The following is a 27711-nucleotide window of genomic DNA, read 5'->3' on the forward strand; positions in this document are numbered from 1 at the left end:
AACGTAAAACTATATCGTTGCCAGTGGGGTGCGCTTATTTAAAGATGCAATGATGAAAAGGGAAGAAAGGTTGCCGCGTTGGCACCGAGCCGCTCCACAGACAAGGCCACATCGTCTTCCTTTTCCTTGCGTATTTGCGGTCGCTCTAGCGTAACGATATGAAAATTAGGCGCGGCACAATACGCACGCATACAGAAAAGAAAGGAACTGGTGTCCACATTATAGCAGAGAAGACAAGGAAATACCATTATCAGTTATGGTCCTAAGAGGTGTCCTTTGGGTCTAATGCCAGTATGATTGCAATAGATCCGGTGAACAAATTTCAGTGGCAGTTTCTACATTCTTATCGTTCTTATCGGGCGGCATTCGTCCCGAGACAGAGACGACGACAGGGCTCCTAGGACTTCTGCAAGAAATTCCATAAAAAAAAGCGCGCAGGTCCTTCGAGATGTGCAAGCGGCCCGTGCCGATAACGCCACGGAGAGCCGACTGATGCTTCATGACATGGCCAGCCTATTCAACGAGCGAAGGTGTTGTTCGGCATGCCGTGCCCATCAGCGCGCTGACCTCTCGTCTCGTCTCATGGCTCAGACAAACGCGTCTTGCGTTGCTGTCGTGCGGACGTCAATCACGATCGTCATGGAGAATCCTCGCCTCTGGAGCCTGCTGGTTGCGCGTTGATACATTGGGAAAATAAGCCCTGCAAGATTGCTTGGATCGTTCGGTTAGCGGCAGCATTTAGAGACGCCCTCGCATCATAGTCGCTTTCCACACCTCACCCGTATATAGTCGAGAAATCGCGGCTGGTCTATCACGTGGTGGGCGCCCTTTCTCACGAGCCTTCACGTTTTTATGACTAGGCATCAGAATTGTCACACGACGCTCCATTCCGCTCTTTTTTTTTTTTTTCCTTCCTCATCGCTTTACCCTCAAACGTGGAGTTCTACGACGGCCTCGGGCCACCTGATTCGCCATACGTCACGTCACTGGTTTCCCTGGCCCACGGATCCAGACAGGCTGTTTATATTGTACGGGGAATCTCGCGCGTTACGTGAGTGCCCCAAAACTTGTAGATACGAGTTCCCTTGCAATACCACAAAGTATAGTCCTGTAAATAAACATGCTCTATAACAAACTGCAAAAAAAGATAATAAATAAACAATTTGCTGTTCCGTGTGACGCACCGGTATCGTATAGCCAGCTGCCCATTTCCAAAACGCTCCGACGACGCAGGCTAAAGCGACCCTCTAAGCGACGTCCGACTACACGACAGATCACCGTACCCCAATAACACCTGCGACTTCACATCATGTTTTCAAAGTTAATTTTGCAAATAACTGAAGTCAGTGTGCCTGACTGACGAGGATATGCGTTCGGTTGGCCGTAGCAGCTGCCTAAATTGGCAGAGCCATTCTGTGCCATGTATTTTCTGCTGAATTATCTGTATATGACACGTAGATTTCTGCAACAGATTGTACTCGTTAATTTATTTTGTCCGACTGGTATGTACACCTTACGGAGTACAGGCTCTGTGAAGCCAAATTTTTGAGTGTTTAATTAGCCCGTAATCCAGGCATATATGTAACTGCTGACGTCAAGTAAAAGTTCGTTTTAGCTAATTACTTTTGCCAAACATAGAAGTGTACCAAGAGAGTAATACCTGTTTTTCTCTATAACGCACCCTGAGCATACGCCTTTCGTGGAATGGAAAAGCACTTTATAAACTGTTACTCAACTTTAAACGCATGCACGCAAGCAGCAGCAAAAACAAATAAACAAGCGTGTCGTTTTTTTTATATCACTCACTTTTTCAGCGACTTTCCTGTTGCCGACATCGCCTGCTTGGGGAATTTGTTTGAATAAACTTGCTCGAAACCAGTACCTCCTCTAGCGTTCTTTTAGCATCATAACACGTCCTTCAGAAGGTTCGGAGACGATCGACAAGCGCAAGATTTTCGCGCCGCAAGGTTTACTTTTCGTACATTCCGACGCAATATATGTAGAATCGTAAAAGGAGACCGAATTCGGAACGTTTCGGAAACTTCGGGAAGGTTGGTAGGTTTGCCTCATGGCCAGCACGCTCTCGTTTAATGGGTGTAAGATCGAATCGAGTCTTTTTGGTGGGGACCAATGAAGTTTTCTTGTTTGCCGACCTTGTGCGGCAATTAAGTCAAATCGATGACGGCTGCGACAGATGACACGAAAAGTACATTAAATAATTTTTCGTATAGCTATCGCTGTCACACTCTTGCGTCAGATATCTTTTTGCGCGCCCCAGGTGCACTGTAACATCATTTACACCCTCAAAAGTGAAAAAGGGTGTAAATGTGTCCATAACTCACACACTTCGAGTTGTAGACACATTTACACCTTTTCTCACTTTTAAGGGTGTAAATGATTCACATCCTAATGTGTGAGTTATAGACACATTTACACCTTTTTTCACTGTTAGGGGTGTAAATGATCCACACCCTAAGTGTGTGAGTTAGACACATTTACACCTTTCTTCACTTTAAGGGTGTAAATGATTTTACAGTCTGGTTACAATTATTAGGCAGCTTTCAACTACTTCTGCTCTCATCGCACGTGCAGTTGGAGCTCGCCTGTCGTGCGCAACAAAAAAATAAATACACTATAGCCTTAAAGATAAAAGTGTCAGCCATGGGAGAAGCCAACAACCTTAACGGCGTAAAAAAAAAAAAATTGGAGTGTAGGTCGCGCAACTGCACGTAAATCGACGATTGAGTGACGCGGCGCTCTCGTTTTCCTCACTGTCTGTTGGACGGGCCACGCACGATACGACCAATCTGCGAGACAAAGCTGGCGTGACACAAAGGACGCGGCCGGGTGCCCGCCGTTCCGCTCGCCACGTTTGCTGTCGTCACCTCGCGCTGGCGGGCGGCCAAAGTTCAACGCGCGAGTGTGCATATATTTAAACATGAATCACAGAAGAGCTATGTCATCGATCATTTGAGCGCTTTCGCTATGTCCTTTTGTTTTACTGTTGCTGCCGCTGCTGCTTGCTGTCATCAACAGAACACGTACGCACGCCCTTTGCGCGACATCCCTCCTCTCCCCTCCCACCAACTCACAGCTGGGCGCTTTGCGTCAATTAAGACGTGATCGACAGCCACGAAGTGTGTAGCTCTAATTGTGCAAACCGCGTGAGAGGCCAATTGTAGTTATAATTTTTTAAACCAGCAGTCTTCATAGTTTAAGAAAAGTTTAGCAACCTCTTTGGCAGATAGCAACTTTCTACTACCTAAACTGGATTATTCGAAGAATAGGTCATTGCTTCCACGAACCGCCGCGAAGGCGCACTCTGACGATTTGCTCCTGGGCCCTCCTATAGGTCGCGGGTTCGCTACCAAGGCGCAGCGGCCACGTTTACATGCAAAATTTAGTTGCACGATAGAGAACAACGTGAGTCCGGAGGCCTTCGGTACGGCGTCTCTCTCTCCTCCACAAGTGTTGCCTTGAACCCCACGATTCAAATTACGTGATTTACTATCAATATCTCATTGATTAACGTGTACGGCCAATGGGCTTTAGGTCGCATACTGTAATTTACAGCGGGGAGTCTGTAGGCACGTCCGCGTGGAATTAATTCTGAATCTAAAAAAAAAAGATTTTTTTTTACACCCTTTCGGTTGTATTTTGTGCCCAAACAATAATCGTTATCTGTCTTGCCCGCATTTCCTTTCTTTTAGGCTGCGAGCCAGGTACTTCTTGGTTACGAACGGCTTGCGCGTTATCAGCTCGACAAAGCACTGTCGACAGGAAAGTAGCGAGCGCCGAGTTTTCAAGAGAGGAAACGCAAGCAAGGCAGATGACGATTATTGTTGTGTGGCAGAGATACACCCCCAAGGGTGTAAACTTTTTTTAAGAGTGTATAGCGCCAGTTCGGAGCTAAGTTCCGTAATGCTTGCGCGGCAAACTGCGCCCCTGCTGTTCCGTTAATCTTTATACATAAAACGAAAACGCCCTTCTTAAGCAATGCAAGACAAACGTAACCGGAACATCACTGCAGTTCACTGTACATTCGGTAACTCGCATGTCTTGAAACTCGGTTCTGTGCGTCTTCACTCGGCCATTTACTATTTGTCCTGACCATTACAAATAGTCGTGTTGCTGTTTTTGGCGACTTTTGTCCAAACGTCGCGGAATCCGTTCGTCCGTCCGTCCGCAATAGGGTTGGTAATATCGATGAACGATGAATAGATTAAATTTATCCCCCAAAGCGATTTACCTTCGTCGATGTCCACCTTTCAGCTAATCGACTCAATCGATTAGACCTGTTCGATTATTCGTTTTAGCGAGTTGAGCGAGAATGGCGCCAAAATTTCGAAATTGTGTGCTGGAATGGCGGCGCAAGAGCAGCGATTGTCGACTGTTTTTCCGAGTCAGGAGAGATGCCGTGTCGAGCGCCTCCCCCTCAACTTCAAGCTGAGGTTAAAACACGTTGGCGCGCTAGTTGGTTAGGGTCCATGATAGAGTGTATAAGCGCGACTGAACGAGGACGTTGAAAGAAACAGACACAGCGACAGCGCGTATCTCTGTGTATCTGTTTCTTTCGGCGTCCTCGTTCAGTCGCGCTTGTACACTCTATCATGGATTCAAGCCGAGGCTTGAAATTCCCTCGCGATTCAGGGCATACTATAGTATAGCAACGCAGCTGTTGATTGCCGTGCCCCTCCTATAGTCCACTAAAGAGGTGGCACAGCTTGCATGCCAGTTTGGAGCATGTATTTGACATAGCGACGGAGTTCGTGTCGATTCCAGCGAATCAGATCTATAGCGTCCGAGCATCTATTTTCGCATGTGTCGAGTTGTGTGGCCATTCAAAGAAGGTATCGGTTTCACCCAAACATCCCAGCCAATTGATATTCCTTCGCGCTGTAGAAAAGAGCATGCGGTTTAAAATCCTAAACCGGTAATTTTCATTGCCCATGTGGATATTGGAATTTCTCGCATATTTCAGTTGGGCTTCACCCTTCACTTATGCAATTTTTCTTATTTCTTAACTGTACAAGGATTCACCAGTGCCCCACTGTGCGTATGTTATTTAATTCTTCACTAAGTTTAATTTTATAACAAGTATTGTTTATCTTTTCAAAAGCCACTAGTGCGAACTATAAGTCTTTAACAAGTTAAATATTATCCTTTATCAAATGTTTATACACTTGTGTTTCAAACATGGTTCCACCTCGCAGATCGACACCGAGATGGGGTGCAACAAAAGTAGAGAACTGTTGCAACCTTTTCAAAGGTGCCCTGCAAAATTTTAGATTAATAAATTAATCGATGACAAACCCTGCATCGAAAGCGATTAATCGATTAAAGGCTGAAACAATGAATGATTAATCATTAAGCGAATAAGAATATTAATCGACAATCCCTAGTCCTCTGTGACTGACTGACTGAAATTGAAAACTGAGACTGATTGAGTGTTAAGAATGAATCTACTGACTGATTGAGTCTTACTGACGCAATTGGTTGATTTATTGATTGAAACCGGTGCCAGCCTCCGAATCGCTTGACAAGCGGATGTGCCTAGCGAATTGAATTTCTACGGAACCAAAACTGAACCACTGCAAGAGTTTAGAATGTTTTTGGTGCCTTTTCTCTTCTTCCCAAATATCTTCACCCATATCATCCGCGTATTTCCTTTTCTTTTTTTAAAGCTGCGTGGCCGGTACTTACAGTTGGCAAGAGCTGAGTGCTAGAAAGACGTTTATGCAAAAAAAAAAAAAAGGAAATGTTGATAAGGATAATTGATGAGGGGCCACGCTAAGTCCCTGAATGTGTGGATTGTTATTTGTTTATTATTTTCATATATTTTATTTTGCTCCTCTGAGCAAAAGTACCCAATCCAGAGATTCCGCAATAAAGCCGACTTCCTTCTCCGCCTATGAATGTAATGGAAATTGAGGATTTCTGTTTAGACATGGCATAGCGAACTTTCTAGTGCACTCGTGTATTCCAATTTGTATGCCATACATGCGAAAAAAGTCAGCGTTTTTCGGCGAGCATGCAGTCCGTATACCTTTGTTGACGTCTACACACGTACCAACAATTACCGCGCGAATTAGTTCTAAACACGGGCATCTATTAATGTTCCCTACATGATCGTCTTCCTGGTTTACATGGTTACTGAGGGCCGTTTACGTTCATATGGGCAGCGAATAAACAAGAGAGTTCTTGCGATGAATATGAAAAAGTATCCACATCTTTTCTTTTTTTCCTAGCGTTCCCGTAAACATTCCTCGCATTCATTGCCACTGGTTGTGTTGAGTTGGGGTTTACCGCGTTTCTTTTTTTTTTTTTTGCAGACCTTTGCAGCTAGCTGAAACGCTGCTTTGGGACAGCGCATCCCTGAACCAAACTGCGCAGCTGCTATTTTTACTTTGCGTCACGTCCAAATATAGCTGGCCACAACACCTGCGCGACCATGCGCATTTATAGCAGATTTGAAACCTTGACTGGCGAACGGCGGACACAAAAACGCCTTCAACGTTTCTCCTTCCCCCCCCCCTACCCTCCTTCTTCTAGTAGCATAGAACTCCTTACAAAAATACATAAGAGGGAACTCTGATGAGAATTTCTCGCAAAAATACACCAGAGGGAACGCTGATGAGAATTTTTTACAAAAATACACCAGAGGGAACTCTGATGATGGTATGTAGGAGGAGCTGTAGCAATTCGGTTCATACGTCCTAAGGCAATGATTAGTAAGTGCAGATGGATTTGCCAAAATTAACTTCGTCCGTCTGGCTTCAAACAGCTTTGAAACTATGGAAAGTTGTCATTTTCGGCAATTTACTACGCTATAAATGCAACAATTTGGAATGAGTAATCGTGTTCTTGGGAGCATCATTGGCCTCGCCGTGTCGAAAAAACGGGACTGCTTCGAAATTTAGATAAGAAGGAAATATTTAGATAAAGAATAGAGATAATAAGAAACGCCCTTTCGGCCCAGAGTCCCAAGCTACACAAGCAACGCAGGTTGCAGGCAAGATACAGAGAGAGAGGCAGAAAGTTTAAATGTGAATGTGTCGTCCACATTGTTTCCGTTGTTCAGTAATGTCGATTTGAAGCCTAATGTCGACTTGAAGCCATATGTTCTCGGCGGCAGCCTCAGAATTCATTCAGTACAAGCTCCAACCTCATACTCCAATAACAATACAATAACAGTCCTACGAGACGCTGGTATTTAAAGATTCCTTCGGCTCCGCAATGACGTCACCGATATAATAATAATAATAATAATATTTGGGGTTTTACGTGCCAAAACCACTTTCTGATTATGAGGCACGCCGTAGTGGAGGACTCCGGAAATTTTGACCACCTGGGGCTCTTTAACGTGCACCTAAATCTAAGCACACGGGTGTTTTCGCTTTTCGCCCCCATCGAAATGCGGCCGCCGTGGCCGGGATTCGATCCCGCGACCTCGTGCTCAGCAGCCCAACACCATAGCCACTGAGCAACCACGGCGGGTTCACCGATATGAACAAACGTAATTAGGGCTGGCGCATCTACACAAGGTCGCGGAGCTAGACACCGACTAACAACCAAGCATTTGTGCATCTTGCATAAATTTCCCGAGGGGCCGCATCACACTCCACCACACCTTTCACCCCCATTCAACTCCAATCCCTCTGCTCGAGCCTTCGCATACGATCCCCATACCACGTTGCCCCATCCCATATTGTCGTCTGCTCATTCTAACACTCAAAGGAACAAGATAACAACAAAGATTCACGCACAGTGACGGCAGGACCCTGCCGTTGAGTAGAAAAAGGCGAGGAGAGAGAGAGAGAGAGAGATAAAACGAGGCCATGCACGCACGAAAATCCTGACAGTCGCAGAAAACAAACATTTCGAACGGGGCCACCCGTAGCTAGCACGACAACGTCCGGCCCTGGCACGAAGAAACCTCTCTGCGGCCAAGCCGCTGGCGAGCGGCCTGTTCCGAACGGAAACAGGACGCGCTTTTACGTCTCGCCTGGGAGCAGCAAACGCAACGGGCGGGCGGGCCTCGGCGCTCGAATGAACCGGCGGTGTCGGAGAGGAGACACAGAGCGTCGCGACTCCCAGATCTCTCTCTCTCTCTTCCCCTTCTCATATTCCACGCGGCGCGCGCTAACAATCAGATTTCGATAAACTGTTGTTCGTTACCCACGCGGAGTGCAAGTGCAACGGCGCGCGTCGGCAGTCAGTCAACGACGACTCTTCGAACACGTACTGCGCCGGGAGTTCGGGGGAGGAAATGCGATCGGCACTGCGCAGGCGCGACGTCCGGCCGGCTCACCGTTTCTACCGCGGCGCGCTTTCACGGCGGGTCGCAGGAGAAAAAAAAGGAATTTGCAGCGGAGATTGAACCTCTTGGATGTTGTGTCTGACGTGTCACTTGTGTCGCCGACGTGAGATGACCGAAAAATGTCTCGCCGTCAGTCGCGCATTCCGTCATCGCCGCAGGTTCCCGGCGCGTCCTGGGCTGCGAAGCGTGTCAGGCGACTCCTGGCGGTGCAGAACGCCTTCGGAGCTCGATTCGGAGCGGCCAAGGCGCCCTCTGCACCGGCTTTCTCAGATGCACAGTGAGTACTATACAGCGCCACCAACTTCTTTTGTAAAGCGTCGTCCCTAAGTTCCACACTGTGGCTCGTTACCTGCGGAGCAGACGACAAAAGAGGCTACAGCAACCTGGATGCGTTTATTTTTCTAGCCGTTTCTTCGTAGTACCCGTTATCGAAATGAAGCAGTACGGATTACCGGTAACTCCGTGTCGTAGAACCCACTGCGGTCAACGAAGTGCGCTGTAGAGGCGAGCTCCCCATTAACCATAAAAGCGCCTGCAGAGGTCCCTTAGTTCAGGTTACAGCATTTTTTTTTTCTTGTTTAACCGACGTTTAACATAGCAAGAGCTTGGTGGTGCAACCCAGCGCCCCGTTCCAAAGGGAACGCTCATAACATACATCCAACCAGTACCATTGATCTTTTTACACTGCAGTGCTAGTTCAAAAACAATAGAGGTTGTATTATTTTAATGACAGTTATATACGAGTACACAAGCATCCCTGCGCTCCGTCGGATCGCGGCCGCAGCGGCTGGGAATCGAACCGACGACCTCGTGCCGAAGCCGTATCCGCCACGAGAACCAAAGCTTGCGGAAATTGATTAACAGGTGCCGAACGCACGGCGAAATGGCAGTGCGAATGCTATATACGTTGAACACACGCACTAGGATAAGCTGCGAAGCCCAACTAACCATCGCCAGCCTGTAATCGAGTCACAACTGATCATTTAGACGTCTGCGCTTATTTACACGCGCGACATCTGAGCGGAGGAACAAAACCCTATAGTGCTAGGCGACAGACAGTCGTATTTGTTCTCGGGTCAACGACACGGTGCAGTTCAAGTCGACGCTGTGGACAATGTTGCGTTTACACAGGAAACCACCTGCACTTGTTTCCCACTGCTAGCACTCGAGAAACGCTGCTCTTGATATTTTTTTTTTTTTTTTTGTAGTTCAAACTGCTGACAGCGAACGTGGCGATATCATATACTGCGATATGTGTAGACGTCGGCTGGCATCAACGCGGTAACATTCAGCAGGCAAGTTCACGCTGAGTACTAAGCGGGCGACTCATTTCGTTTATCCCCCAAAAACACTGGGACTTAGCAAACAAAAATAGCAATTACTGGACCAATCACTGGACTGGGCTAATCACTGCTGCTCACTGGATAAATGGTGCAACCATAGCTTTAGGATGTAGACGTCATGTGCTTACAAACGCGGCTCTGACAACGTAGCTTGCGATAGTGCTGTCCGGCAGTTTCTGTTCCGAACACTCGACCCTAAAGCCTCAATAAAACTGGCAGAAAGATAACATTTCTGCGAAGTGGACATTCGAATGTGCCCACTGCCTATGCTGAAAGCCGGGCTAGAATGGAGCAAACCTGTACTGAATGTATCCCTGCTTTTCGAATACTGTTCTGTTGGTGGTCGGTAAAGCTTTTCTTGAACTACACTTTAAATGGTTTGCACCCTTCGGGGCTATTCTTGTACCACAACAATAATCGTCACCTGCCTTGATTGCATTCGATTTCTTGAAAACTTTTGCGCTCGTTACTTTTCTGTCGAGAATGCTCCGTCACGCTAATAACTCGCATGCCGTTCGTGACATGGAGGTACCGGGCTCGCATCGTTAAAGAAAGGAAATGCGGGCAAGATAGATGGCGATTATTATTCTGCGACAAGATTGGTCCCCAAGGGTGCAAACTTTTTTTAAGCGTGTAGTCTAGTCACCAGCTTGGTTGGCTGCGAATGTTTCTTCCTCAATATAGGTCAACGAGCAACGAAGCTCCAGTCGCGAGAAATCATCTTAAAACTGATACTCATCGTGTAACCTGGACTTTTACAGCTTAGATGTTAGCCTGTCGTTGGCCTGGATTTTTCGAGCCCGCGTGCGCGACATTTTCTCACACATAAATGTGGGCCGATCCCGGAGACAGTGCGAAGAAGTGGAAAGCGCACGTGTGCTGCTTCTCCAAGAGGCATCACATGACGTCACAAAGTAACATCACCACTTGACGATGACTTCATTGCGTGACGTCACGTTTGAAGTGATGACGTCATCGCGCGATGTTTTGTCATCATGTCAATCGCGACGTCACCTCTATAGTTCACGTGGGTTTGGTACCTTCGGATGTTAACGCCGGATCTTTCGCTTCAGGGGCCCCTCAGCAGTTTTATGGTTTTCCACAGCTTCGCCGGACGTACACCTTCGCAGGGCAGGGATCACTTGCCTTTTTAGACGGCGTTTACAGTTCACAAGGAAGCAACGGAAGAGGATATCGGCCCCTGCCGTATAGAAACAGTTTCGCCGGTCGCAACGGTGGATCCCCGAACTGTAGCTTCCATTTCCACGAACGGGTCGCGTCGACTCAAACCGACCCGACCGAAATTGCATGCATATCGCTGAGCGCTGGACACATTTGTTCAGATAATCAATATTCGATTTACAGAAAAATAGGGGAAGCAGAGGTGACAAGCCGCAATTTGTGGCTTGCGATGATCACCGCCAAAACGAGACACAAATATGTCATTTGACGAGCTTTTCTCAGCTACAGTGTGAGCGCGGAATTACAGAACGTAGATGGAGTCACGAAAGCAGATAACAGAATAATCCCACAAACAATGATAACTGCATGCAGCGACTTTTGAAACAGTAAAGCGGAATTAAGAGGGCGTGAAGTCATTTGTGTTGATTCCACATTTGTGGAAAGAGTTGAGCAGTCATGAAGGAGTGTTGGAAGATAGTTGAGCAGCGCGAATCATGCGATACTGGGGAAGTCTACTAAAACTACCGAAGTCTGGTAAGTTAAAAAAAAAAAAGAAACACCCAAGCGCGAAGTTTACAAATCTGTATCTGCACCAAAAAGATATCGCAGTTCTGTAAACTGGCTCTGTTTCAAGCGGACAAACTTCAGTGCATAGTTGTCTCAACACACCTATAAAAAAAAATGTTCGCTTCCTATACATAGATTAGACCCTCGCTTTTCTTTTTAAGCACAACAATCAAATCTCATCTAATTCCGCGCACTACTGTTGTCGAGCAAAGTTATTTTGCTCTTCCCATGTATTCAGATAGAAGCTCCAGAGCTAAGACGGGCGGCGTACATCCTTCTCAGTTTACGGCTGCCTACAGCACACGAAGGTCACCGAGAGCCTACTAAAAGAAATCTCTTATAAATAAGGTCTCGAGTAACTTGGATTTCCGCATTCAGTTCCCTCATATGTACTCTCTATACGCAACGGTCACATCCAATGCGTCACCCCGCGCGTCATTTTAGTGTCATATTATGACGCATCCATGTATCCTCTATGTATCATGTTGAAATGATACAGCGTAAAGCTGTCAGGTTCATTTATTCTAAATATCGTACAAGTGACTCTCCCTCTAGTCTAATGACGCAGCATAACATTCAGACTCTACCATTACGAAGAAAAATACAGACTAAAATTTCTGTTTTCGCTCAAGAATAATCTCTTCTCTATATGAACCCAGATCCTTATTTAAAACCACTAACAGCACGTCGAACACGGCATCGTCATGCTGCTCTTTAACACCTTATAAGACCCGAACTAACCTTTCCAAATATTCTTTCTTTCCACGCACCATAAGAGATTGGAACAACGTACCTCTTTCACAGTTATATAGTGCTGATTTTTTAGAACATGTAAGTCTTTAACATCACTGGAATTAATGTACTGCGAATTTTTACCTACACTCTCTTGTGTTCGGTTATCCTGTGTCTCGTTGGCTGCAGTAACGGCCTCTTAAATGTTTTTTGTTTTCTTTTTTTGTGTGTGTATGTGCATCTGCGTGTGTGACATGCTTCTGACGATTTGGTTGTGTTTCAAGTGCGTAAACAAGTTTATATATCATTGTGTTGCTGCGCTTCATTGCCCTGAACTTGATGTTGCTATTTGCTAATATTGGTACGGTTCGTGCCTCCTTTCATTTTTCTGCTTTCACAACCATTACTCCTCTTTGTTGCTAGGTGTATGTATCTTGTTATATGCTAATATTTGTACGCGTTGCTTGGATGTAGTTTTATGTGCTTTTGCCCCTCCTGCTTGGTCCCTCTTTCCAGCCTGCAGTATTCTGTAAAATAAATAAATAAAATAAATAAATCCTGCGAGGACGGCAGCAAACAGACGAAGCCGGCTTCAAAAACAGTAGCTACCCATTTACGCATCTGTTAATGCAGGCATGTCGGGAGTTTATGCAAAGTAATGGGGAAACGTTCGAATCTTGGAAGATGCGAACGTCAGAGCGACGCGATGACGGGTTTTTCGGAGGGAGGCGGAGAGGGGGGTGGGGAGGGGTGGACAATTTTCTGCGTTGCACGTATATTTGAATATGTTACATACAAGGCAAAGGCTTCCTCTTAAGCATCACTTGTAATTATTTTTGATTTTTTTTTTTGCGTGAACAGGCGTTTTACCAGGACGCGAAATTCAGCGGCATTTTGTGTCTCGATACACACGTACGCCAACTGTCTACATTGGCAAGCTGGTGCGCACATTTCCGTCAGTGCCAATACTCGTGCGCAGCGGTTTTCATAGACCAGTATAATTACAATTTATTTAAAGTGACGCTTAAAACAATTAGACGGCCTGCATCTATAAGCTCGAACAATACCAAAACAGGGTGCCACGACGATGGCTCCGCCCATAATTTGCCGAAGCAGGTCGCACGCAGTGACGTCATCAGTTTAACAGTCAGTGGGGCTCAGTCCATTCCCTATCAGTTAAAAAAAAAAAAGTAGGATGAAAATTGCGTTCTATAAGAATCGCACTGGACCTGGCAAATTTCGAGGTCCTCGCTGTGTCAAAATAGTTCGACACACGTCGTAAGAGGAAGGTTCAGCTCGAAGTCTAAATATACGCGGGAAAAGAGAAATAATTTTTCTCGGCAACCACTGTACCGTATTTGATGACGCTTGCTACATTTAAAAGAAAAAGGTATAATATAGTGGCTGTTGAGACCGAATTTTAGAAATTATTGAATTTTCTAACAATACTTTTTTTTAGTCAGAGATGATTTAGTCTCCATACTCTGTAGAGTGGCAGCATCTGGCAGCATATACGTGGCAGCATCTTGAAACTCTTTTAAGGCCATGCGCACTAACCGTTCAATTTCTGCTCGCGCAGATAAGCTATACATATACTTAAATTGTCACTCATAACAATGGACGGCTGGCTGACTGAGGCAACCACCTCCTTCCCTTTCGATATGGAAGGCCACCATCAGTTCCATTTCTGTCGTTTCACGCTTCGTGGGCGTTGCACAACTCGCAAGACGAATACCCACGAACTTGCTCAGTTTTAAATCCCAACGAATGAAGTGGCTTGTCCAAGCAAGCGTGCTGTGCACGGTTATACGCTTCCTCCACGGGCAGCTGAACCACTCGCCGCTCTCCGATACATGGATGGATGCTGCGAGCGTCCCCTTTGAAACGGGCGGGTGGGTTGCGCCACCAAGCTCTTTCTCTCATTTTGCTTGATGTCCTACACCCCCCTGTTTTTTTTATTTAAATTCCCGTCATCAAATTTTCCAATTAAGATGTCAAAGGAAAGTTTGATGACGGGAATGACAGTGACAGAATGAAATGCTCACATCACATCTTAATTGAAATCAAGAAAAAGAAATGGGCATGGGCCGGACATGTAATGAGGAGGGAAGATAACCGATGGTCATTAAGGGTTACGGACGATCCCAAGGGAAGGGAAGCGTAGCAGGGGGCGGCAGAAAGTTAGGTGGGCGGATGAGATTAAGAAGTTTGCAGGGACGGCATGGCCACAATTAGTACATGACCGGGGTCGTTGGAGAAGTATGGGAGAGGCCTTTGCCCTGCAGTGGGCGTAACCAGGCTGACGATGATCAAACTTTCCGAAGCACTATTGGCAACTGATTTTTTTTTTACGCCTCCGTTGTTTGTGGTGTCCCCGCTCGCAGTCGGACCGCCTCCTTTTATCTCCCCAAACCGCTCCGATGACCTGCGCGGGTCGACACCTGGCGGCCCGTTCTGCAAGAGCGCCCCAGCGCGCAGATAAAAAAGGAGCGCGTCGAGGCGGTGACCTGTGAACGGCCCGGAACTGGGCCAGCGAAACGTAGGCCCACTTTTGAGCGACGGCGATAGACACGCGAGCGTCGTGTGTCGCCCCCCCCCCAAACTGGCCGTGTCGGCGCCCACGGGATAGCCCAAATATGATGCTCAAGCTTCGTGTTAGGAAAAAAAACAAATGCAGTGGCGATGTAGCGGCAAATGCGAGAGAAACGTGTTAGCGTTAAGTCGCACTTCTCCGAGGTCCCGGATCCATATTGAAACCGCGTTCATCACACTGCAAAGTGTTGTTCGTTAGATAACTCAACACACTTCCTGCTCTCTTCGAGGAACGAAGTGCAATTGACGGTAGTCAGTTGCGCACAGCACAGAAAGCTCCGCTGACGTCGATTTCCACAGTGCGTGGGATCTGCATAATATTTATATTTACGTCCTCGACTACAAGATAAATATTTTCAGGAACACGAAACAAATTGTTATAGAATAATGACATTGTCAACGCAAACAAGTCGTTTTTTTAGGGCTGATGGGTGATTTATGCATATAATAATTTAGCATTTATTTGATTGTAGGTGGACGCATTGATTGATTGATTGATTGATTGATTGATTGATTGATTGATTGATTGATTGCCTGACTGCTGTAGCAGTAAACGAGCTCCGAGTAGCAGTAATTGCTAAGATCTGTGCTGTTTCCTTTTTTTGCAGGACGCAGACGCTGCCCGATGACAGCACTGAAGAGGTACACTGTCGCCGATGCCGAGGTGTCTACAGGCGGCAGAGGGCGCGGTGAGCTTAAGTAACTATGTTAACCACTCGATACAGATAACAAAGGGCGCAACGTGAACGAGCTGAGTTCCGCAGTGGAAGTGTTCAACGGTCATAAATGTGACACACGAAAGCCTCAAATCAGTTTTGGGTGAAGGCATTCAGAATTCTACTGGTATTTTTTGACTGATACAGACTGATTATGCACGAATAATATGGAAGAGAAAACTATCCTGTTGAATTTGGCGCCCATGGAAGTGCCAGTGACGTCAGCCTAACGTACCGATTTTCCTTACGTTTCTTTCTTTTTTTTTGGGGGGGGGGGAGGGGGGCTCCTTTTGTGTAGCAAAAAAAAAAAAGGAGTCCACAAAGGTCACCGGGTTCAGCGCTTCCTTGCTTGTGGTTACAATATGCAATTCCTCTGTATACGGGCAGCGCCGAAAAGATGCTGTCAAAAATCTGTGACGTCAGGAGGAGCTGGTGCGGGAATTTCAAACGCGCCAATTTATGACTAAATGGTAAGCGTACCATCGTTTCCGTCGTCTCCAGTCCGTGAGAAACCAATGAAATTTTGGCTCGCACACCCAGACTGCCTAGAGGCGTGACATCGCGATATCCAGTTAATTACGCGCATCGGGTGCGTTTCATTGCGTGGGTATACGCACAGTCGCGTTCAATATCAGCTGCGACAGATCGCCCGCGGTCAAACGGGCTCCAAGACACGCACGGTAGCGACGACATACGGAAAACTGGTTTAGTAAATGCCCGCAATTGGAACGATGTCTAGTGCTCGGATTTTTCACGCGTTGGTGCCACCTTGCAGTCTTGGAGCCCTTTCGACCACGGGTACCGCGTTGCAGCTCTATTATTGAACGCGACTGTACGTGGATAAATGCTTGTAAACGTCACGTGGACTCGCAAGACTGAAAAACATTAGGCCAGCACCGTCGCTACCTCTCTAAGACTGATGATTCCGACGCTCGGACAGCAGTGCGTTTCCGCAACACGGGCGACCTGGTACCCTCAGTTATCAAAGTGACGTTTTTTTTTCTTTGCAGACATAACAGCAGCGCCAAAAAACACACACAAAAGAAAGGAACACTGACAGACACGGACAATCGCTGCTGCACCCGCACTGATATTGTCGTGTCAGCGATTGTCGGTGTCTGTCAGTGTTCCTTTCTTTTGTGTGTGTGTGCGTTTTTTTTTTTTGTGTGTGTGCTGCTGTTATGCCTGCAATGAGTGACCAACTCGCCCAAGAAATAGTTTTACTGAAGCGACGTTTCTATAGCCTCCTGTTTCGTAACCTGTCGTGACGTTTCTATAGCCTCGACAAACCTCGCGTTTTCTGTAAGCTTCAAAGTAGGCGAAGTCAGTCTATATGTAGCGATATAAGCAAATGCGCGACCGACGGTGGCATCGAACCTCTGTCTCCCAGCGCAGCAGCCCAATGACCAAACCATTGGATGGTCACCATCGCACGCATGCCTCTCGCGTGCCAAAGTCGCTCTTCGAAACGCCTGGCGCCTGTTGAACGCGCCAGGTTAATCGCATCGTTCCGAGGTGACCGCTATAGCGCTTTGAGGAGCTGCGTGGGATCGGGCAAAACATTTTTTCGCCAGAGGGACGTGATACGTCCAAATAGGGTTCCGTCGATTCCAGCGTGGTATTGAGGCATCCTACCTAGAGAGTGATGGAGGTCCGCTTGTATATTGCCATCGCGTTAAAATATTCGTTAGCGCTAACGACTTCTCTCACCCCTGATTCGGCGTATAGTAGGAGGTATTGAGGCATCCTACCTAGAGAGTGATTGAGGTCCGCTTGTATATATATTGCTATCGCGTTAAAATATTTGTAAGCGCTGACGACCTCTCTCGCCCCGAATTCGGTGCAGTCGAAGGTGCGCATGCGCAAGACGCTGCTCGGTATACGTATACTTTGTGGTGTCGTCTCTCGAAGTATTGGCGACGCGGAGAAAGCGTCGCCACCAAAAACTTCTTTTTTTTTCCCCTCTGGAGTGTTTTGCCCTTGCCGGAACAAACGCAACAAAGAAGAGGCCAGGCGCGCGGCTCTTTCCGTCTTTCGGCATCCTGCCGCAGTAATGCCTCTCCCGTCGATAGCGCGCACACTGTGCGGGTGCAATGAACTGGGCGCGTTGTCGAGCGGCGGTTTCCTCTTGACTCTTTAGAACCAAATAGACGCCGGTCGGGGAAGGAAACGTTGTCGGTCGTCGTAGACAGTTTCCGCTCGAGGCGCCTTTTGCATCACCAGGCGTGACAGTGGGCTTGAGTCACCACGCGTCTACTCAAGTGCTCTTCTAACGAATTACCGAAAAAAAAAAAGAACTTGAAAGAGAGACTTTCAAAAGAAATACGATGGACCTGTATTGTAAAATGCGCTTCTACAATACCAATAAAAAAGGGACTTTTACAATGAAGCGAAGGTTAATAAACGAGAAAATAGGCACAAACGAGACAGGTGGCGACGTCGCCACGAAGTTCCCGCATGGGCTAGGCGTTGCGTCACGGATTTTGACGGCGTCTGCTGCAGTCACGTTAACATTTTATCGGTAAAGATAACGGATTACATTGTGTTCTTAAAGAGCCACACATCGAACTATCGATTTAAACAAAAAAGAAGTCTTACTGGGCCACTACGGCCCAAATGCAAAAAAAAAAATTCTTTCAAATACGTGACGTCACACTGCCGGTACTGACGCTGGGGTTACGGACACGAAAAAAAAAATGATGGAACTTTGACCTTAACCTTCTCTTCTAATAATCGATATATTACCCCGAATTCAGGAATGAATGAATGAATGAATGAATGAATGAATGAATGAATGAATGAATGGTCCTGAGGTACGCGACTCTGAGCGTTGCGGGCCGCTCCCGCGTTGGGACAGTCCGGCCATGCCCGACCGCCGCATCGTGGGCCCGCTGGACAGCCCATAGTTGCGCCCCGGCATCGGGGCTCTTGATAGCGGAGAGCCACTTGTCCTCATTGATTTGTTCTGTGCCTCGCAACGAGGGACAACGCCAGAGCATATGGTCTAGGCTAGCTAAGTCATTGCAGTGCCTGCAAGAACTAGTGGCATAGGTGTCGGGATAAAGCTTGTGGAATACAGCCGGGCTGGGATATGAGCCTGTTTGCAATAATCTGAGGGTCAATGCCTGTGCTCTAGTTAACTTCTTGTGTGGAAGGGGAAAGTCTCTCCTGCTGAGATAGAAGTGCTGCGTAATTTCATTGTATGTGATCACTTGATCTCTGTTCTCGACCACTGCGGGCCGGCGTTGGAGTTCTCCATGGTCGCGGAAAGCGAGACCTCGAGCCTTGGGGTTGGCGCTCGTTGAGGTTTGTGGGATGCATGATGGATCCCATGTGAGCGGGGTACCACGTGAGAGTGTGGGTGGTGATGCTTTTGCCGTCGAGGATGCGCCAGGCTTCCTTACACACGGCGCCAACGTTGAAGGCGCGGATGGCTGCCCTGGAGTCGCTGAAGATATTGGCATGTTTGTCGTCCAGGAGGGCCAAGGCAATGGCCACTTGCTCGGCCGCACGCGACGACGTGCTTCGTGCCGAAGACTTTTTTTTTTTTTTTTTGAAGGGGTCCTGAACCATCTCTCGGGGCTGGGTGAAAAAAAACAGCGCGCGGATGGCGTACGCTGCTGTGAACATCTCAGCCAAACTTTGCAGTCGTAAGCGACGAGTGGGACTCGCAAGCGGAGCACGAAGTCACCCTTTTCTCTCAAACGCTCTCTTTTCAACAGAAGCCTGCTCCTCACTTTCTTTCTGGACCCTCGATTTCATAATACAGCAGATTCCCATACGTGGCTGCTATTGGCCAATAAATAGCTGACATCAAACAAGAAAGGCGTTTGGATCAGCGCTCTTCTTCCTGATGCTACTGTGTATATTTACCGACGCCGTTTAATAAACACGTTGAAGTAAGCTAAAATCTGCTTTCGAATTTCGATAATAATTTATGTACTTCCGGAAGAAGCCGACTCTATCGTCTGCTCACCTCGACCGCAGCCGCCCGCGTAGGAATTAGAAGCAGCAGAAGCTTGATGTGGCCGAGTTGGCTTTGAATACTTGAAGAAAAGAGCGCTACGAAGACGCCGACTAAAAGAGGAAGTTGGAAGAGTTTGGTTGAAAGTAGCGACTTGTCCGTCGTACATGTTCGTCTTTTAGTCTGTGTCTTCGTAGCGCTCTTTTCTTCAAGCAGGAATTAGACTTCGGCCATCCTGCTTATCGGCGTCGTAGTCGTCGGGTCTCGCTGATTTCGGCCAGTTTTGAACAACTATATCCTCGAACCTCGCGAAACTTAAGGGCAGACAACATGCACGCTTGCCTGCGCGCGTGTTGTCGGCTTTATTAGAGAGTTTTAGATCAGGGAATCAAGCGGCTTGCGTACGCAACTAGGGGCGACGGTACTGCGCATGCGCACACACCGACGTGGGAGTCTGCGCATGCGCGCAGCACCGTGGCCCCTAGTTCTTGCGTACGCAAGCCGCTTGATTCCCTGATCTAAAACCCTCTGCTGCGGAATCCCCTGCCCCTGCACTTTCGCCGAGATGCATGAAGACGTTTGCTTCGGCACGTAGCTGCCGTAGTTTTTTTCGCTTTCGCTAGAAACCAGTGCGAAATAAAGTTCAATCCGAAAAACGCGATTATGATACTTCGCCGCATTCACGTATCAGGAAGATAACTGCAAGACGTGCAACCATATTCATGAGAGCAGTGAAGATAAGGAATATCACTAAACGGCTTGAAAAACAACGTGAGAGGAAATTGCAGACACTTTAACCAAGCGGATTTTTCTAATTACGCGCATCCTATACGTGATACATCGCGTGTTGACAACTGAATCAAGTTGAGAACTCGCCCACGTTGTTGGCGCTTACGCCCAAGTGGAGGGAGAGTGTGAACTGTATGAAATGTCCTCTTACAGCGTGGCACAAAAGGATTATCCCGGCAATGATGCGGAATCATGTCAAAAGAGGAAATGGAGGGCAAATTGTATACAGATGAAGCTGAAAGTGGGCTACATGAAGATGTAAGGAGCGGACGAAAAAAGAAGCTTACGACGCTAGGACGTGCTCGGTTTCTTCAACTAGCCGCATGTTCTTTGAAAAAGTCGGAAAGCGAGGTTCTCTTCACACACACTAGCGTGATCACGTGATCCTACTGATCACAAGATCAATAGGGTTGCGTACGTTGCGACGCGTGCCGCATTAACTGGCTGGACGATGTGCCAATGACGCCTAATTCGACCATTGCCTCACAACCTGTAGCACGTCCGTCGAACGCCAGCAAGCATTGCTTGATTTAATCGATATCAGGATTTCGTCACGAGAAGGCTGCAGGTCTGGCCAAAGAGCGCCGAGCAAGTGATCTCGAGTTTTCAATGCAGTAATGAATTGCGGAAGGTAGCGTGACTGTAGAGGGACCTTAAAAAAAACATCAGTTGCCGTATAGTTCGTAAAATACGGAAGTTATAATATTATGTCAATGACTGTGGGGTATGGCAATAAAAACGTCTTACGAAGGGATGACACACAAAACTGTGTCAGTTCCAGTACTATACTACTGTCTCACAATGGTCCGGAGGCATGTGCTCTACAAAACGCTACTAGCAGCCTCTGGTGAGATTTCTAATGAAGAACGCAGCGGTTCTAGGGATATACTATCAATTATCTATCATTGTCTCGACACATAAAGCAGACAGCATCAGGACTGACGTCTCAAACAAATTTACAAGTGTAACAAGCTTTTTGCTTGAAGTCACTTGCATCATGCAAGGATCACCCGCCGTGGTTGCTTAGTGGATGTGGTGTTGGGCTGCTAAGCACGAGGTTGCGGGATTGAATCCCGGCCACAGCGGCCGCATTTCGATAGGGGCGACATGCGAAAACACCCGTTTACTTAGATTTAGGTACACGTTAAAATACCTCAGGTGGTCCAAATTTCCGGAGCCCCTGCGTGCCTCATAATCAGATCGGGGTTTTGGCACGTAAAACCCTACGATTTAATTTTTATTCCTTCGTGCAAGGATTATTCCGTGTTTAATCGGTCTATTCCTCGCGCTTGTCGTGGCTTCAGACGTCCTTGTGGCTTTAACACGTTTTATATGCCATTATTGGTCGAAATTACCAAGCACGCATGTTTGCCTGAACGCACGAAGGCGATAAGACCCGTGTTACGGTTGGCGTCTAGCACCCCGTGCAAAAAGGATTCACGCCCACCATGCCTCATCAAAACGAAGTGCGACTTCCTAAATTCGCCATGGTTGTCTCGAGTGTATGCCGGTCTGGCGAAAGCCCTGCAATGTTTACAGGCCCCTTTTGTGCGTGTGCGACTTTAGAGGGACCCTTTCCTCGAACTGTCAAGCTCTGCAGGAGAACTTCCGCGAACCAGCAATGCGCGAAAGAGAAGGGTTCAGCTGTCTACTATTCCCAGGACCGCGGACTGCCGCTTGCAGAGAGGCGCTCGCGAAAACGTCAACTGGGAGAATGGATCAGTCAACCTTCCGCAACTAGACGCCCTTTCTGCGAACCAACGTCGCCTAGAAGAAAGGAAAAAGCGTCTACATTCCCGGACCTGCGGCTTGGTATATACGGAGGCGGCACGCCCATCCACAAACCAGACTCTGTGCCTGTCACGTGACGTCGACGGGAGCAATATCCCTCCCACGATTTTAGAGAGCCCATTTAAGGGGCTCCGAAATATACTTTTCATCACTTCATTCTGTTCTCATCATCTTTCACCAACCTTTGAATAAACCGTGCAAGTTTCGCACTAGAAATCGTCTCGTCCTTGCCTGGTCGCCATGGTCTACCGGATGCCTGCAGCCCGCCGACAACGCCACGCTACCCAATAGTAACATCGGTCGAGCTTCGATAAACAGGCGTCGCTATAACTCGGCAGCAGTACGATACGATACCCTGGAGTACGCAACACCCTGCGCACTTGCATAGCCGTTGCGAATTGTATTTGTAACGCAAGATTGTACAGCAAACAATAACTTCGCGTAGTCGCAAAATCGCTCGAAGCAGTAGGATGAAGTTCATGCGAAACTATGTACTGCATTGTAACTACAGCAATCATTCCCACGGCGGCTGAACCGCTATGCTTGTGGCTCCCGTAGACGCAAGCGTCATATTTTCCTATATAGGGTGCTTAAAAAAAGAAAGAATGCGTAATTGAATAAATAACATAAGTGCACTAACTGAATTCTTAATGAAATACTGTATGGCCCATTTCAATCTACAAATTGTAGCTAGTGTGTTGATAAGGCGTATCCTTTCGGAATGAATTCTGAGGAGGGCACTGGTTTCGGAATCTGCCGCGTCGAACTTGCGGTAAAAATTGACTGACCGAAATTTAAAAAAAAAAAAACGAAAGAAAAAACGGCTGCGCCTCACTGCCGCGTATGCGCAGCCCACCCCAGTCAATCAGCACTTCAGCAGCAGGCGAAATGGCTGTGTCCACTAGGTGGACCACCCAGCCAATCAGCACTTCAGGAGCAGGCGAAATGGACGTGTCCACTAGGTGGACCACCCCAGCCAATCAGCACTTCAGCAGCAGGCGAAATGGACGTGTCCAATTAGGTGGGCACCCCAGCCAATCAGCTACACCACCCGAGCCAATCAGCACTTCAGGAGCAGGCGAAATGGCCGTGTCCAACTGGGTGGACTCTTTCACTGGGATACGCTGCGCGCCCCGAAAGCGAAGCGTCGCGGCATGCGACTCCCATACGCAACGGCGTCACGCACACTCGGTCGGAACGCCCCATTGTCTCGACGAAGCACGCGACCGGCTGGGGGCCCGCGAATTGTTCTTTCGTAATCCCGAAACTCGTTTCTTGGCCAAGATCTCCGCTGACGCGGTGCGTGTCACCTTTGCGGTTTCCGTCCCCGTGTGCTTCGTTCGTTCGGTCGACCCAGACAGTCATATACGCGCCGGCCATTGTGAGTGAGAATTATCAGAACCGCTGCGCTTCCTGCGGTCGCGCCATAAATGAGCTTCCTTTTCTTTATTTCTTTCTTTTTACTTCTCCTAGCTTGCTATTGTCCCTCTATGCCGTCGCTCCAGACGCTGTATAGCAAAGGACGGCAAGCGTGTATACTCTGCGTGACTCCTGTCGCGTGCGACCTTCTCAACTCGGCAGACTGAGCTCCCAGATGATCCTATATATATGGCACGAAAGGCATGGGCAGGCAGCACGCGACGAGGAACACGTTGTGTAAACACAGCGCAGATTTCAGTTCCGAATTGTGGGTGTGCTGTTTAAAATGCGCTTTAGGGTGTGTCCCAAAAGGGTACAAAGGGAAAGAAAATCAAAATGGAAATTTTACGTGCGAGAACCACGATCTGATTATGAGGCGCATGGCCGTAGTTGGGGGGGCTCAGGATTAATTTTGACCACCCTGCAGCGCAGAGCCATATCCAGAAGGGTATAACAGGACATGGCTTACGTACGTCGTCATTATATTCTGTTGTATCTGTCTACGGTGTACCGAATCCCACGTAATCACCCAAAGAACTTTTATCTCACAACTTTTATCTGGGTTCCGGAGTCCCAATATGTTTGGCGCGGAACAAGTAATATTAAAAAATTTTCGTACACCTCCTTCTTGCCGCCTTGAAAGATGTGCCGCATATCTTTTTTCACCGATTTCACCGAGGTTTCACCGACGTTTACGATACTGCCCATTTTGAAGTTTGCGCGAAGCTCCATATGTGAAATGGCGGTATATCTAAAGTCTGCGGGGGAACTAGGGTCCCCTAAGCCCGATCGAGCCAGTGGTAGCAAGCTGGCACAGTATACATGTATACCAGGTGACAATTTCAATTCAAAATTGTTTAAATGTTACCTGTGGCAGGTAGCACAGTTCTAGTTCGTGCAGCTGGTCTACTAGAAAGGCGGACATTACTTGCACAAAAAGATTGAAATGCGTAATCGAAAATTAAAAATAATCACTAATTAACTTTCTAACTAATTACCTAATGACCCAATTGCAACTCACAAGTTCTAGCCGTGGAGTTCGCAAGGCGGATCCACTTGGAACGAATTCTCAGGATGACACCAGTTTCGATATATTAATTCCCGAACTTTGCGGAGATATGCACTGGCGTTCCAGTTACTTTATTAATAGAACGACGTTTTATGCATTCAAGCAAAAAAGTAACGCGCGCGCTCTTGCAGCTACAAGAGAAATTTTTCCAATGTGACGTGACCAACGCGTTAATCGTCTGAAAGCGCAATCTGCCGCTTTGGAAGGAGGTGACCTGCGCATATGGCCTACCGCGTATACACGCCGAGCATGCAACTGTAGCGCTGGGAGAATTTGTAAGCCGCCTTGAAAAAAAAGACACGTCCACTTGTCGAAACGTTGGCTCCTGCTCTTACCTTGTTCTTCTCGTTTTGCTCATCGTCTTGAATTTCCACCTCCCGCGTTCCCCGTGTTTTATCAAGTTGCAAGACAGAAAGATAAAAGCTACGGTATTCGGTAGCCAGACCTCTGACGACAGCACACTATATTTACTAAAATCGCGTCTTGCACCGTGTTCTTCCCATGTTTTTTTTTTCCTCGAAGAGCTTGGCTAAAGTTAGCCAGCTGGGACACCCTACATACGTCGCGCGTTCATTACGAGCAAAGGAATGCGGCCAGTCGAGGCGAATGCGGCGCAGTCGACGTCCATGCACGGTAAACACGCGTGTCGCCCTGTATGTATACGCCCAGGATACTACACGTCAGCGCGACACTCCCAGCGCCATACTTCAGAGCGAGTGGCTTTCGGCACCGTTTGAGCGACTCCCAGCCACTCCTGACGACTGGGGGGGAAAAAAAAAAGGAAAGAAACACGCCGGTTTATAAAATCCTTAGTCAAACTGCTGTCCCACGTCGCGAAGGGGGGGTGGGGGTGAAACGCACAGCTGGGACGACACGGGTTAAGACTCTTTAGTAGAACGGCGTCACGCCCTCCGTGATGTGCCCGGAGAAAGGTGAATGAACGCAGAGGTTAATGGCGTTGAAAGCGGGGCATATAGGTCACGGCACCGCAGCAGCAGCAGCTCGCGAATGTTCGACAGTAGAGAGACGCGTGTACACAGCCTGACGTGGAGACGACAAGGCGAGCGGTACACCGCTTGCCTTTGGCGCAGGTATAGCACAATTCCAGTTCTTGAACTGGATTACTCGAAGAGATGGACGTTACGTCCGTGAGGTACAAAAATGTGTCATCGAGTAACTAACAAATATTCCTTAGCTTAGAGGCCGGCGGTGGTGTTTGGCTTGCATCGTCAGGCATGATGGGCGGCGACTTCCGACAGCGGAGTTATAGGGTTGGGTTAGGTGAAACCTAGCAACCTCCACCAAATATGTAAGGCGGTTTAACTAACAAGCCAGAACGTTAGACGATACACAGGCAGGTCTGTTGATCAAGCGTCGGACACCGAGCGCGCGAGCTCGACCTGTTCTCGAGCGAGGCGTTGACGATCCGCCTGACGCACACGCCCTGTCTTCTTCGCCACATGTTTATTACTTTATGCACATATTGCAATTGACAAACTGTAGCCGGCGATCTTGAAAGGCATATCGACTTGGAACGAATTCTGAGGGTGGTATACCGGTCTTAAGATGCATGTGCCGCCAAACTTGCAGTAAATGTGCGATGTTAAATTGGTCCACTTACTTTTGTGCCTTTACTCATAAAACGGCGTTCTCTCTGTTAAAAAAATAATAAAGTAACTTGAACGCGCACTGCATTCCATCGCAAACTTTGGGAATGGACACATCGATATTGATGTCGTCCAGAGAATTCGTTCCTAGTGAATACACATTGCGAACTCATGGGCTACGCCATTCGTAAATTACAAATATGTGCTACGTAAACTAATTAATTAAAGAACAGTGCACATTTGTTAATTAGTCGTTGACGCATTTTAGTTTCTCGCGGAAGTAATGCCCGCCTCTTCCAGTAATCCAGTTCGAGGATCGGAACTGAGTTATATCTGCCATATTTGCCACGCTATATATACCAAGCAAAAAGAGGGAGGGATCGGTTGGCGCAGGACAGGTGCAATTGGAGATCGCAGGGAGACGCCTTTGTCCTGCAGTGGACATAAGAAAATGATGATGATGGTGGTGGTGGTGATGATGATGATGATGATGATGATGATGATGATGATGATGATGATGATATCGGCCGGCCGCGAACGGTGAATCGCAGAGCGGCATAGAACACAGCGGAAGGCATCGCTGCAAAATTGAGGCCACGGAAAATGTCGTTGGCACGGGATCGTTACGTTATCCCATCCCAGAAGAGCACCTCTTAACAAAACCTAGAGTACAGGAACTCGATGCTCTCTTCCCTTCGGTGTCGTAAGAAGCCAATCAAACGCCCAACACCTGCTCAACGCGAACGTGTTCGCGCTACGCACAGTGTTAGGTACGAGACCGTTTCCTGAGCCTACTTCGAGTTCCCAGGCCACATCGAATCGCGCCTCGGCTAATTAAGAAGCGTAGAAGCACGGATACCACATTCCCGAGGCGCGGCACGTGCAAACAAGTTGGCGGCCCCCACTTCGTGTGCCGCCGGTGGAGCTATTCACTGCTTGACTCTTCCCGAAAGTGAAGCGAGAGCCTGGCACTGTTGCGGGTAAAGTGGGTCCCGAAGCAAGACGGCTGTAATGCACCGTGAAAACCTGGCGGCGTGGCCCCGTCCATCTATTGTGACGGCGCATTGCAAGTCAGCAAGGCAAGACCGCAGGGGGACCAAGCAGCGACTCTCTTCGCCGGGTGTGACTCCATCGCACGGGCGCCTACCATTGGCCGAAAATGACACCCGAGGGGGCTCGCCGATTGGCCGAAAATGGCGTCACCTGAGCGGGCTCTCCCATTGGCCGAACGTGACGTGTCTTCGAGACACCGAAGGGCTTAAAAGACGCAGACCGGGAGCAGCAGAGGAGGATTCCTAGAGCATTCCTTGATCCTTCTCTTTCGAGCTTCTTGCGACGGGCCACAGCGTCCGAGTTGCTGCCGGCCCGTAAAGACTTAATTGACGTCTGACTGTAAATAATGTAAATAAACCTCCCAAGTTTTTCATCCCGAAGTCCTCCTCAACTCTTACAACAGGCACTGAAAAGTTCCAAGCGAACGAATTACGGTGAATTAAATAGAAACGAGATGCCGGAGCCTGCAAAGGACTTCTGGGGGGCAACAGCGAAAGGAAAGTACGCACTGCACTTTCATTTCTCTATATTTGAATATTGTAATCGCGCGAGTCGAGAAGCAACGAG

At 47.9% G+C, this 27711-nt stretch overlaps 1 protein-coding gene across 2 annotated transcripts in view; it reads left to right on the forward strand.

Moving 5' to 3' along the window:
• Positions 1-27711, forward strand: part of LOC142560126 (uncharacterized) — a 49717-nt gene that overhangs the window by 14627 nt on the left and 7379 nt on the right. The window contains exons 3-4 of one of the 2 annotated variants that reach the window (XM_075671959.1): positions 8455-8597; positions 15345-15425. In XM_075671959.1, the coding sequence (XP_075528074.1) occupies positions 8455-8597; positions 15345-15425 (224 nt within the window). The remainder of the gene's footprint in view (positions 1-8454; positions 8598-15344; positions 15426-27711) is intronic. The other variant, XM_075671960.1, reaches the window with a different exon arrangement.

This window comes from Dermacentor variabilis, chromosome 10 (assembly GCF_050947875.1).
Source record: "Dermacentor variabilis isolate Ectoservices chromosome 10, ASM5094787v1, whole genome shotgun sequence".
Taxonomy (NCBI): domain Eukaryota; kingdom Metazoa; phylum Arthropoda; class Arachnida; order Ixodida; family Ixodidae; genus Dermacentor; species Dermacentor variabilis.